The sequence below is a fragment of the Macrobrachium nipponense genome, chromosome 3, assembly GCF_015104395.2.
Source record: "Macrobrachium nipponense isolate FS-2020 chromosome 3, ASM1510439v2, whole genome shotgun sequence".
Classification (NCBI taxonomy): Eukaryota; Metazoa; Arthropoda; class Malacostraca; order Decapoda; family Palaemonidae; genus Macrobrachium; species Macrobrachium nipponense.
The window spans coordinates 96765894-96780893 of NC_087202.1; the positions used below are offsets into that span (position 1 = coordinate 96765894).

The 15000-nt window shown below is 35.2% G+C and overlaps 2 protein-coding genes across 5 annotated transcripts in view; both read right to left on the reverse strand.

The window, feature by feature from the left end:
• LOC135222457 (uncharacterized protein DDB_G0271670-like) overlaps positions 1–1891 on the reverse strand; it is a 44300-nt gene extending 42409 nt beyond the window's left edge. Inside the window, exon 1 of the mRNA XM_064260543.1 lies at positions 1511–1891. Coding sequence (XP_064116613.1) covers positions 1511–1891 — 381 coding nt within the window. The remainder of the gene's footprint in view (positions 1–1510) is intronic.
• LOC135221901 (probable G-protein coupled receptor CG31760) overlaps positions 1–15000 on the reverse strand; it is a 979933-nt gene that overhangs the window by 585357 nt on the left and 379576 nt on the right. The gene's annotated exons all lie outside the window — the stretch shown is intronic.

The window sequence follows — 15000 nt, forward strand, 5'->3', positions numbered from 1 at the left end:
ACACATTTTTACAAACAAAAAATGTTGAATTGTTTAACATTTTTAACATGAGATAGTAACATAAAAACCCCCTCAGCTGACTATTTAAGTGGGACCATTTCGTGAGCTATATAATTATTATATGCTTTTATTTAGCTTGCTTTTGTGTCTGTCTGTTTGTCTTAGTCAAATCTTGTAACTCAATTTTCGACCTGTTCCCTTCGTCCGATGGACTTGCAATTTTGCACGGTGATTTAATCCCGATGACAATAAAATCTTACATGATCAGTAAGTCAGCAGTGACCTCTAGTGACCCTCCTGTAACCTCTCCCAGTATCTCAGGATTTATATGAAACTTTTGATTTTTTCACAACTTTGACTCAATAAATAACTCTACAGATTTTTTAAACCTTTGCCTTGACAGGATATCAATTTCGTTTGCTACAATCATAAACACGCTACAATTTCTATCAAAACTAAAATGTATAAAATAAAATAAAATATTTTTAAAACACGCTTTGATTAAGCTGCACTAAAAAGTGAAAAATAATTTTTTGAGACACTCCAGGATTTTCTTACAATTAACCATGTCTGCATAAATAAAAGTGTGGGCGCCAGACATGAAGGGAACCGCTAAGAGATATATATGTATATATATATATATTATAATATAGTATATATATATATGTATATATATATATATATATATATTATATATATATATCATATATATGTTTATATATATATATAGATATATATATGTCTATATATATATATCTATCTATATATATATATAGATATACATATACACAATACATATATACATATAACATTCTTTTCTTGTAGCATTCACTTCCATGTATGGTTAATTGTAAGAAAATCCTAGTGCGTCTCGAAAACTCTATTTTTCATTTCTTAGTGCCTATTAATAAAGACGTGTTTTAAAATCATTTGTATATATTTTTTTTTATTTTAAAAATGAACTTACGAACTGCAGATTACAAAGACAGGAACTTCAAAATGTTATGAATACATAAAGACTTTACTTGGATGTATCTCTCTCTCTCTCTCTCTCTCTCTCTCTCTCTCTCTCTCTCTCTTTTTGTTCCTAGAAGTCTAAAGCATTTCGTTACGTTAAGATCACAGGTTAATGTATGATCCTGGAATGAAGAGTGGTCATTAATGAATGGATTATAAGGAACCTCTGATAATAATTGTACACGTAAATATATATTAGTAGTTCCACCTGTAGTCGACATACCCAGAAAGAATTTGATCATAAGAAACCTGAGCAAGTCTCTGAATATCTCACTTTTACGGAACATTCATAATGGTAATGAGGAAGGTCAAATCTGAGACGACGAGGTGGGAAAAAAGCGATGCATGATCACTTCCTTTGAATTATGAAAAGTATAGCAAAATAAATAGAGAGAGAGAGAGAGAGAGAGAGAGAGAGAGAGAGAGAGAGAGAGAGAGAGAGAGAGAGAGATTTATGAAATGTTAAATTCCTGATAAATCTGGTTCCACTCACCCAGCAGTGCCCTATGCCAGGATGTAATTCACGTCTTTTTCGATCTCGCCGTTTTTTCATCAATTTACGGAACAAGTAAGAGGAGGAGGAGGAGGAGTAGGAGGGGGGGTAATGGGAGGAGGGGGATGGGGGAGGGGGAGGGGGAAGGGGGGAGGAGGAGGAGGATGAGGAGGAGGAGGAGGAGGAGGAGGAGGAGGAGGAGGAGGAGAAGGCCCGACTATATAACACAGAAAGGTAGGGGAAAATGGAATCTATAGTCGAGTCAACAACTCCTTTCCTTGTGTCCCCTGAAGACTGCTGAGATTTTTTTTTTATTTCGAGGGGGTGGGGTTGGGGTTTAAGGTTTGGGGGTGGTGTTGGGGGGATATCATTCTTCCACATCGCCATTTGCTAACGAAAAGGTCCTGTTATACTGCCCCCTATATACCCCGTCTTTCTGTTTGTATTTCATCACGTCTCTCTCTCTCTCTCTCTCTCTCTCTCACACACACACACACACACACACACACACACACACATAAAAGCACACACAAACACACGTACTAAAAAGACTGTTAAAAATATCAAAACACATTTTCCAGTTTAAGTAATGATAAATATCACTTTGAAAAAAATAAGCATTAAATTAATAAGTTTATAAACTTTGGCACAAAAGGGATACCCGACTTCAAGGTAAGGTTTTCATACATCAATTAAACCATTTTGTATTTTGTGGAAAGTTCGTAATTCTTATGGGTTCAGGCCAGTGCATAAGATAATTTTATGATTATTACAATAGATAATGACAATTAACAAACGAAAGAGGCTAACTTCAATAGGAAAATCCTATTATGTTTTCGGTGACTTAAATATAGAAATCTATGGAAAAATTTATGCTAGAATTGAAATTGAAGGATATTAAAAAAAAATGAAAGCAATCCTGTCAAAAGCTTCCGGTGGGGGAGCGGGAGAGAAGTTTCAGAGAAGCTGCAATGACACTGGAGGTCAGTGATTCTTAAACTGGGGAGCGCTAGAAGCTTCCAAGGGGACCACGAGAAGGGTTGTCAGATGGTGCCTATAATTTTTCAATTTGTGATGTTAATTGAAAAATTGCCAAAAACATCATCATGGCTTCCATGCATTTTCTAATTATTATCCGAAAAATGCCAAAAATTCAAAATATAAGTTAATTTTCATTTCAAATCTTGTTAATGAATAGTATATAAATGGACAACATGTTGTTTATAGTTGATAGATGACAAACATTTCAGGGGTAGGAGGACGTGGGATCTTTACACAATGCAGAGGCAAAAAAGTTTAAAAACCACTGCTGTTGATGAACATTTCAAACTCTCCTTCCGCTATCATGCTACACTATTAATAATAATAACAATAAAAATCCTAATAATGAGAAGAAGATATTAGGTATATCTTAGTTTATCCAGACCACTGAGCTGATTAACAGCTCTCCCAGGGCTGACCCGAAGGATTAGATTTTTATTTAAGGTTGCTAGGAACCTATTGGTTACTTAGCAATGGGACCTACAGCTTATCGTGGGATCCAAACCACAGTATATCGCGAATTGAATTTCTAATCACCAGAAATACATTCCTTTGATTTAGCGCTGGCTGAAGCTGGGAGCGAGCTCTGGCTACCAGATCGGTAGGCGATTAAGCAACCGACTCGTCCAGCGAGGAACTAGAAGAAGAAGAAAAAAAAGAAACTGGGTAGCTCCGAGAGGCTTCACAGTGTGGTGCAAGGTCTAGTAAAATTGACAGAACACTGCAAACAAACTGAAATGCTATGATGAACAAAAAACCAAATTATGAATTATATATAATAACTTAGAACTCCCTAAAATACACTTTCTAATACGATATATATACAGTGCATTTGCGCTATTTGGTAACCAGTGTCAGCCGTATTAGATGCCGAAGAGATAAAACTGCATTGGGCAGCACATTGCATGAATTTCTGTAAAACGATGAAAAGAAAATGGGGAGTTCCCTTACTGATAAACGGAATATGGAGCAGATACATTGAAGATGTTTATTTTTAATTTCATTATTGTTATTCCTTTTTATAAGTTTATTGTTTTTATTATTTTTGGAAGAAAACCCTCTTCTAAACCAATTATGTTGAATAAACTGGCAGAATTAAGATAAATTTGATTAATTCTGCATTTTATTCGGCAGATTTTTCTATCATTTGTATTATATTATTTTTTTTCGATAAGGCATGGCCAGATTCTGTAATTGCGATACTCAAAATTAAAGAAACTTCATTCTCATCGTAGATTAATAAATATCATGTGAACGATTCTCGCCATTCATTCACGAACGGAAAAGCATCATCGCCACACTATATAAAGAGGCATAACAAATACGCTCTCCTTCGTTTCATCTAATCCCTAACTAAAGTCATTACCTGGCCTTCGCTGTCTCCCGCCAGGGGCCATACGATATCATTTCTTCTATCGATTTTCCCCCCCTCTCTCTCTCTCTCTCTCTCTCTCTCTCTCTCTCTCTCTCTCTCTCTCTCTCTCTTCAACAATGTCTTCTATCCGTCAAAATTATTTATTTTAACTTTCACTCTATGTTTTCATAAATAATGACTCATATGGAAAAACCATTTATTTACTTCACAATTACATTATATATATATATATATATATATATATATATATATGTATATATATATATATATATATATATATATATGCATAACTGAATCACGAAAATTTGGAACATGTTGAATATATAAATAAAGGCAAAAATCATGAATTAAAGTGAAACGGAGGAGTACTTTGAGGTCTTTCGACTCCATGAGTCGAAAGTCCTCACAGTACTCCTTCGGTTATCAATGCAGGCTGCAAACTTTAATCACTTCCTGTGTAAAAGTAAGGGCCATTCTTTTGAACTTGACTCAGCAGAAATTACCACCCAATGATTGGTCAACTATCCTGGATCAAAAGACCTGCGAAGAACTGGAAGGCCATGACCTCCTGTTAAAATATATGGAGGAATAATAATCTTCAGGAAGGAATGTAGGTGATAGTGTAAGACATAAAACAGGAGGATAGAAAAAGTAAGAAATGTGGGTTTAGACATTCAGCAGCTTCTGTGGATCTAGAAAGAGTCTGTTATGCAACATGAGAAGCTCGAAAGTAAAGGGAAAAGGTGTATGTGGAGACCGGGTACACCAAGAAAAACTTTATGACAGACTCAACGGTGGGGCAATGCTGGCTGGCGTTTTGAAAAGTAGGCGTAAATGATGAGGAGGCGAGGTATGTTGGGTTTTAATATGCAGACGGGGAAGTGACTGATATGGATGAAAGTGGGCCCATAATAAGGGTGTCTCCCATATTTCTTCATGAATAATCAAGATCTACAGAGGAGTGATGTGAGAAGTTAGAAAAAGAACATCAAATGTAGGTGCAAAGTCGCAAGATGAATAAGTAAGTTGCAAATGAAGTGAGAAATGGTTGATGATGATACATTAATGACTGGGGATGCAGAGAAACTTCAAAAACAAGTAAGAGACTGAGAGTTAAAGTGAGCAAGAATGTGGTTATGAAGGCCAGAGGAAATTTCAAATGAAGCAATGACTGTTGATACTGACCAGGGAAGAAGGGTTTACATAGGCATTTGTGAGCAAAAATACCAGATAATGGAATAATGTATGATAATACTGATAAGGGAAGAAGGGTTTCAGATAATCATTTTTGAGTAAAATAACGGATAATGGAATGAAGAATGTTAATACTGGTGAGGGAAGAAGAGTTTCACATAGGCATTTGAAAGTAAACATAAGAGATAATGGAATGATGAAGGTTAATACTGGTGAGGGAACAAGGGTTTCGCAGAGGCATTGTGTGAGAAAAACACGGATAATGGGATGATGGGGGAAGACATGATTAGTGAAGGTAGGAGGGTATATAGATGTGAGCAAGAGGTTGGAAAGAGATCAGTATCTGCATAGAAGTAAATGTGGAGTGTATGAGGTGACAGCGATAACTTTCCTACTAAGAAATAAAATGCGGATGGTGAAAGTTATGAAAAAAAAAAAAATTAAAGCACTCAAGATAACATGGTTGTGCGGTGTGTGTGTGACAAGAAATTAAAGGGCGAAAAATTATGGACATAAGTTGACATGATAAAACGGTTAGCGTAGTTGAAAAAGTGGATCAGACAGAGAGAGAGAGAGAGAGAGAGAGAGAGAGAGAGAGAGAGAGAGAGAGAAAATAAACCAAAATCCTCCAGAACAAGGGTAAGAATGGAAAAGTATTAATGGTCTATGAAATCTAGATGTCTCCGTAAAACTCCTCTGCAAAGGATATTGCTCCAGTTAATGTTGCAGTTATAGCAACAAACTATGAAACAAATGACCATGGCCTTTGTTAAGTAACTAAAGACAAACAATTGCCACAAGACAGAAATCATTAAAGGAAAGCAACCACATTATTTGTTTTGCCATTTCAATAGCAATTACACTCCAACTCAAAATTATAAGGAGGTGACAGACGTCAACTTGCCACACAAAGAAAGAATCACCAATAGTTAAGGAGGCAACAACCCATCAAGGGCAAACGATTGTTCCCACTGAGACAACCACCTAACCTCACAATATATATATATATATAATATATATATATATATATGTATATATATATATATACATATATATAATACATATATATTATATATATATATACTATATATATATATATATTTATATGTGTGTGTGTGTGTGTGCGAGGAATGGTAAAAGCGAACATAAGATACTCCGCGTCGGCTTGCAACAACTGAACGTAATTTGTCAAAAAATCAGCCAACATACCAGACCGTCACTACGTCTGTCGCCCACAATCCCAACGCCTACAGCAAACAAGGGACCGCACTTGTGGGGTGTCTCTCCCACACAGAAGCCTACAGTCACAAATGGGAAACCTTTTCAGTCTCGCAGAAACTCACCCGTTGGAAATGGATTCCTATCTCTTTCTCAGATTGCCATCGGCATCCAATTTTGAGGAAATTATAGCCACCGAGGTATGATTGGATGCAGACTGATCAAGTCTAAACAGACAAGACTGGGATGCAGCAGTCATACGTGCTGACTTCTAACGTTGTAATGAAGAACAATGAAAAAACACTATAATTAATTAGTAGTGCTAGTTCAGTCATTATTACTCCCTCCGCTCTCCCATTCATATATAGTGCCAATAATGTCCAAGCTTCACTAACTAACAAAATTAACAACAGTGATATAAGTTTAAAATAAAGGTGTCATTTTCTAAACAGTGTTGAAAGATCAGTTACAAAGACAAAACTGATATGATTTAACAATACACTAATATCTTCTTCAGCACAACTTTTCATCCTAACTACTTGCTCAAGTTTACTCATAAATTTGCAATAAGATTGACCTTTATCTCACAGATTTTCTTGACTATGTTATTCATCTTTTTATAATATCACACATTTCTGTCGATTGTACAGTACCAGCACTTTAGACAATCCTATGAGCATATACTTTTAACGAACAGATAGCGAATTTTACAGACTTGCCACTAACTGATTCTACCTCTCTATACTTAACCCTAACCTATTTCTTATTTATGCTTCTGTACATAAACTCTTCCTACTTATGTTGGAATTCTTCACTCTTAATTTGCAGTTCTGGGTAAATACTGAAGCTTTTCTCTAACTAAATATGCACTGTTTCTACTTTTTTTTCAACCACGCAATGGCACGATTGACCTACAGTTAGTCTTCTCCTCACCTGGTATCCATCAGCCTATTAAGTTTTACTTACTGTAAGAATATATTACCTGACAATTTCCACACCCTTTCTCCTTCCGATGCATAGTGTACATGACACCCACCCAAATATTTTCACTAGCAGTTCAACTTTTCGTTACTTTACTAAGCACCTTTCTATTTCTAACTATGCTCCTCTCGATTCCTGGACAATACACATTATCCATTTTTCTCTGGCTACACTCAATGCCAGACACGTTTTCATACCTCTCACGGCCTCCCTCATTCCCTGCCTCTGAGTCTGTCAGTCACCAGAAAATCATTCTGTACTACGAACCCTGGATACAATACTCTGTTACTTTGGTTCAACTGTTGCATAACATCAAGCTTGCTTTATTTTATTCATAAATATATGTATATATATTGATTCATTTATATATTATAAATACTTATATATTCATAGTTATTTACATCGTTATATATATATATATATATATATATATATATATATATATATATATATACATATATATGAATACATAATGTGTGTGTGTATTCATATATATGTATATATACATACATATATATATATATATACATATATATATATATATATATATATATATAATATATATATATGTATATATATATGATATATTATATATATATATATATATATATATATATATGTGTGTGTGTGTGTGTGTGTGTGTGTATATATATTATATACATATAATATCCGGAAATACAGACAACTGTCTGAATGTACAGTAACTTAGGCTGAACGAGATGAAATTAATTTCACAACTGACTCTAAGACAGTATGAAATCTACTTGAAAATGCAATCAGACTTACAAGCATGTCGTCTCCTCCTCCTACGTGACACTGGCGTTTACGCGTTCCTGCAATTGTTCTTTTAACGCGGTCCAGGCTATTACAAGAACCCTAATACTCTAACTAGGCTACGTAGGCTCTTGGGAGACAAAGAACAAAACGAAAAGCCGCTGAAAGTATCCAACTTACTTCAGGAGCAGTTTGCAATATGAAATAGTTTCTGGTTAGACAGAAATGAATTTCTCGAATTGATGTAGTTCGGATCCCACAAGAAGCTGTATGTCCCGTTTCTAAGTAGTCAATTGGTTCCTAGCCACGTAAAAATATTTAATCCTTCGGGCCAGCCCTAGGAGAGCTGTTACTCACTTGTGTTCTGGTAAAACTAAGTTATATTCAACTTTGTAATATGAAGCTACGAGTTTCAGTCTGAGTCACTCTACTGCAATTACTTTGGTTTTCAGGAAAGAAAAGTTCAATTAGGAATCAGAGCCTATATTTCGGAAATGTCATCGCAAGTTTTATTATTACTGAAATATGATTGTTTGCTTTAAAACAAACTGGTCCCTACAAGCTCCAGAAATAAAAACCGTTTGAATATTGCTGATAGGCAGGAAATTTGACTTTGAGTAAATAAAACTGGTGGTCTCAAACCAGTTCGGAATAACGTAGGAATCTTAACAAATAAATTAATGAACATGAAAGTTCTGAGCATCCGAAGGAAATGCTTACTGGAAGATCCAATAGATCATGCCGTTAATAAAATTTAACCACGAGTTGAATTAAACAGGCAATGTATAATGACTTTGTAGCAGTAAAACAACTTGATAGATTCAGTGACACAATCATCTTTAAATATTCAAGAGGCATTAACAACATTCTGTGTTGAAACTTTTGGACAACCACCTTTGGAAGTATAAGAGGTCTACAATTCTGGTATGAAAAAGATTTAGTCTGTAAAATAACGGCAGTTTCACAAGAGCAACTGGCAGTTTCCAGCGGAAGTTTCTCTCAGATTTGGAACACTACTTTGTACATATCAAACCTCCCACCTCTGGAAGGTGTGTAAACATAAGGATGGCAGTTGGTACGTAGATATATAGATATATATATATATATATATATATTAATATATATATATATATATATATATATATATATATATATATATATATATACTGCATGGATATGGATTACTTCAGGTAAACTTATTTCTGTCCTTCACATATCACAAATAATTCGAACAGATCCTTTCCAGTTGAAAAGCAAAAGAAACTCGACACAAAATAGAAAGGAAATGTTAAAGAGCTGAAATTCTGAAATGGTGGAAGTTTTCATGATCGTCGCATCAGCGAAACAATTCAGTAGCAGGAGCAATAAATCTTTTCAATCACCTGAATCACCGTACAATCATCAGTGAAATGAAACATGACAGCTGATTCGCCACAACGGCAAATTAAAAATTAGTCGTTGTCGTCAATAACAAAGTGCTTTCAATGAAGCACTGCGGTGTTGGAAGTGATTTCTTCTGAATTCAGCCATCAAAGGCGGTCAACGCTCAGAGTTTTGTTTTGTAAACACACACAGACCTGCATACAACTAGTGTAGACATCTAATATTCAGTGAAGCCTTTTACATACTATTAACCTCATCAAACAGTATCGGTTATTACATAAATTCAAAAAGATTCGGTCACTCAACGTGTGTTCGATCCGGTATTTTCATTAATCATTTCATAAGGATGAATAAAAAACATAGTTTTGTTGGATTTTTCGTGGAGAGTTGAAAGCAATTCATTCCACATCATTTTCAATATTCGAGAGATCAGAGAGGTGAGCAAGCTGGTTTTGTTCATCATCCAAATGGGGGAAAACAGACTGTAGTATTCCGTTGCTAATGAGTTGGAAAATCTTTAAAATAAAACAAATAGTTGTCTGTCTATTTTGTTACCTAACACACATGACATCCACTACCTTTACGACATATCTATATTACTACTACAAAAATGAATAATCCCGGTTCATGGTTTTTTATTATTTTTGTTTGAAAAAACACAATCCTAAAGAGGAATGCAACATATATGTATAAAGTTCCTTAAATTTTATTGTGTATAAATACAGATAGCCTTTAAATTTAAAAGGCTACGGACAGTCTTCAATTTCAATTTCCTCATGTGCCTCAGGGCATTTGCAACACACGAGAGAGAGAGAGAGAGAGAGAGAGAGAGAAGAGAGAGAGAGAGATCCTCCTTTATTCACGACCTAATGCTTCGCCATGTAAGTGATTTAATTTTCATCACCCTCGGTTTACTCAGGGTGTCTTGATCTGCCAGCCCTCCGCCTAACTTCTTCCCGCCGCCGAAATAATTCACTTCATCCCCATCCATACAGAAATCTCTCGGGATTTCACCCCAACTCCCTCGTTTACATATTCTATTCCAAGTGTGAATCCACTCGATTCACCTCCTCACTATTACCCGGTGGCGTTTTATTTTCGAAAGAGAAGCCACTCCAGATGGCAGCCATCTCCACTTGCTGCCTTGACGAGGCATCGCATGACTCGGTGAAGACGCTAGCAGGCTTCCCAAAATGAAAGAAATGTGGCTCCTACAGAAAGAAAACTCGAAGGCGACATCAAAGGCTCGGTCGACAAGCTCTACGGGAGGATTCGATTACCAGCGATCAATACCACGAAGTAAGTGTTCTCAAATGGTCCATTCGTGTGTGATGATAAACAGTTCAATGCAAAAAAGCACTCATTGTCACTTTCCTCAACTCTTTCATAGCCATGGTATTATTTGACGCTGCATGCTCATATATATATATATATATATATATATATAATATATATATATATATATATATATATATTATATATATATATATACATATTATTCATATATAAATATATATATATATTATTTGTATATATATAATACATATATATATATATATATATAGAATATATATTATATATATATATTATATATATACTTATACACACCTGAACATACTACAACACATACAAAGAAATGTATGCCTTATGCTCTTATGGGCCTTCAAAATGTTTATGCTATGAACAACTGGAGTTCAGTTTTAACCATTGGCGGAAATCTTGCTCAAAGACAATACAAGGACACAGAAATTTTATATATATATATATATATATAAATATATATATATTATGTATTTATGTATGCAGTATATATATGTATATATATATATATATATATATATATATATATAGGATATATAAAATGTATGTATGTATGCAAGTATATATTTATATATATATATATATATAATATATTAATTTAATAAATATATAATATATATAATATATATATATTACATATATATATATATATAATATATATATAATAATATACTTATATATATATATATTATATAATATATATAATATAATATATATATTTCATTATATAAGGGATACATAATGTTCGCAGTTTTAAGAAAGTGATATAAAATAAAATAAAGCAGCTGCGTTTTCTTTTGTGAAAATCGCTTCTTTATCGTCAGCAACCAACGCAAAAACATACATTTCAATCACAAACAAACAAGCAAGCAAACAAACAAACGGAAGCGCCGAGGCAAAACATCCCTCCCGATTGAATGCTCTTGTCCCACTTTCTCATCGCCGCCTTTCTTTCAAAGGAGTCATAAAAAAAAAAAAAATAAAAAAAAAAGAGCCTCGTATTCGGAGTCCTTGGAGTATCCTTCAAAGGCGGTCCACTTCGCAGATCAATTAACAGTAACATGTGATGACAACCACCCGAGAAAGGCCTTTGCTGATGCCACTTTAATGGGTTCCTGATCAGCCGAGATGATCGAATATCGCTATGGAACAAGAGAACAGTAGCAGAGCCTTACAGAGAGAGACAGAGAGAGAGAGAGAGAGAGAGAGAATGATAAATAAAGCGGATATTTCTTTTGAAGAAGAGGAAGATCTGTTAACAATACATATTCGTGTTGTAAAGAACTGATTCCCCCCACCGATTTCCATTATGCGAGACGCTCTGAAAAGAAAGGTGTGTGTGTGAGAGAGAGAGAGAGAGAGAGAGAGAGAGAGAGAGAGAGAGAGAGTTTCATTTAACGAAAGACAAAAACTAAGGAAAGGATGGATTAATGTTCATCTAAAGACAACGACGGTACAACCTATCAAATACAATAGCCCCAAGAGAGACAAAAGGAACGAACGAGTCAAGGCAACGCAGTTAAAGGGAAAACTTAACAGGTTATATGTCAAATAAACAAGAATTTTCATTTCATGGATCTCTATCTACTTTCATTCGCCTTGGGCCCTAGATAGAGAGGACTTGGCAAGGAAACAGATAGATCCCTGAAGTCTTTTCAGGTGGTATCTAAAAAAAAAAAATCAAACAAGTAAAAAATGCGCCTAAGTTTCTTAGGCGCAATCAAGTTCTCTGCACAGCGTATAATGCTGTAATAAACTCTCAGCCGCGGTCCATGAAACTTTCTGCCACGGCTCGGTGGTGGCCTGTGTTCGCACCTTTGGACGATCATGACTAACTTTAACCTTAAATAACATAAAAACTACAGATGCTAGAGAGCTGCAATTTGATATGTTTGATGATTGGAGGGCGAATGATCAATGAACCAATATGTAGCCCTCTAGCGTCGGTAGATTTTAAGCTAAGGGGGCGGACAGACAACTATAGTAGATTCACATCAACCGTGCATTCGATGTCTAGATCAGTCCCTTACGACGCTCCTGATTGGCTGTTGATAAATCAATCAAAGGGCTGGAAACTCGCAGTCTTTCTCGAAAGTTCACATAGGCAGGATGTATGTTCCAACTCATGAGGGATACGTCTTTCAAAAGTATCCCTCAGGAGAGGTGGAACATACATCCTGTCTATGTGAACTCTCGAGAGAGACAGAGTTTCTAGCCCTGTGATTGGCTTATTAACGGCCAATCAGGAGCGTCGTAAGGGACTGGCCTTGACATCAAATGCACGGTTGATGTGAATCTACTTTAGCCATCTCAATAGCCTTCTATTGAGATGGCTATAGTAGATTTACTAAAGGACGAGGATGTTATTCAACAGAAAATATTACGGATAATAACAACTACAGACGACAAGCAGGATTATTGGATGTCTTTTAATTAGGATGGTTGTAACGTACATCATTCTTGGAAAGAAATGCAAGGTTTTGACAATTCGCAATTCTTTCAGTTATTATGAAAAGGCCTACGAGGCGACAAGTTGAGAAACCCTCAGGCATAAAATATAATTATACCTCCCAAGAGTCATGTAAGGGGGAGAGAGAGAGAGAGAGAGAGAGAGAGAGAGAGAGCAGGCCTTTACGATTATCCATATTTAGTTCCTGTCACAGAACCCACATCAAGACGTGGGTCAGTGCATTAGGGCACAAGCTAATAAATTATGACGTGGATTCATAAAACATGTCCAAGGGCCCTTGTTGGCTTGTATGTGGAAATTTTTCAAGGTTTTTGTGGACCCATATGTATGTATGTATGTATGTATGTATGTATGTATGTATGTATATAAAAATAAAAACATAAGTATCAATAAACATATAAATATTTATTAAAGGCAACTAACATTAGAAACTCATAATACCAATTTTTGTAAAAGGTGAAGTCACCCCTCTCTCTCTCTCTCTCTCTCTCTCTCTCTCTCTTCTCTCTCTTCCCTCCTCTCTCTCTATCTCTCTCTCTCTCTCTCTCTCTCTCTCTGTGGGTGTGGGTGTGTGTACCTATGCTGAAATAGTTATAAATATTCAACATTTACTGCTTACAATAGCAGTTCCTTTCCTAGAAATACGTGTTATTTAAATTTACCAAAAATACAAAACCTTGGGGAGAAAATGAACTATATCCCATGTCTTAAATCAATTGAAGTTAAACCAGTCACTTCCAACTTTTTGTAGTCTACTATAAAAAACTAATTATCGTCTTCCTTTCTCAAAAATAATATTGTAAACCAACAAGGCCTTGAAAGAGCTATAACATATGACCACAAAGTTAGTAAGACCAGTGTTAGAGGAGGAAGATTCTGAAGAATTGAGAAATATGATCTTGTATTCTTCCAATTTTATAATAATCTTTTCAATTTTCCACAACCTTAGAAAATTAATTGGTTTTGTGATGTTTCGAAGTGATTAGTCTGAGTTAAACTAACAGATTCATCACAGCTAAACTAATGGAAATATTTTACGTGATATCCTTTCGATAAAGTAACTAAGACTTTGGCAAATATATATTTTCTGTTAGATGATCATAGTTCAATAGAAGAATATAAAGAACTGCCCCATCTAAAAAATTGATTTTGAACGAAGACCTAAGTTTTAAGCTTTTTAAAATAAGGACTAAGTTTAGGCTTGGTTGTCTGATGTAGATAGTGCTAAGCAATGAGACTATTAAAAAAGAAAAAGATAAATAGATCATTCATTAAGCAGTAAAAGCACAATACTGGTTTATCCCTACTTACGAGTACGAGACAATTAGCTTTTAGCGAGAAATTTAATTTCATCTAGACAGGGATTACGAAAACTAGAATGTTCAACTGTTTCGATGCACCAGACGCTACTCAAAAGGGAAAAAGTCGGAGTTAACGAAAGGAAAGCTAAACCCAACGAGACAAAATATGCCCTATCAGAGCTACAATACCGTTCGAATCTTTGTCGAACGGCTGAAAACAACGGGAGAGACGATTTAAAAATATCGACATTACGATTCATCTCTCTTGACAATGCAAGACAGAAGATCTAGATTATCTAGATCTTGGCAAGACACTCCACGATCCACGATCAGAAATTCCTCGTTGACAACACTTCTTTCAATAGTCCGTATAGGATTTCGACGTGGCCACTTTCATCCCAGAATGTACACTAAAAATCTGACATAGAGTTCA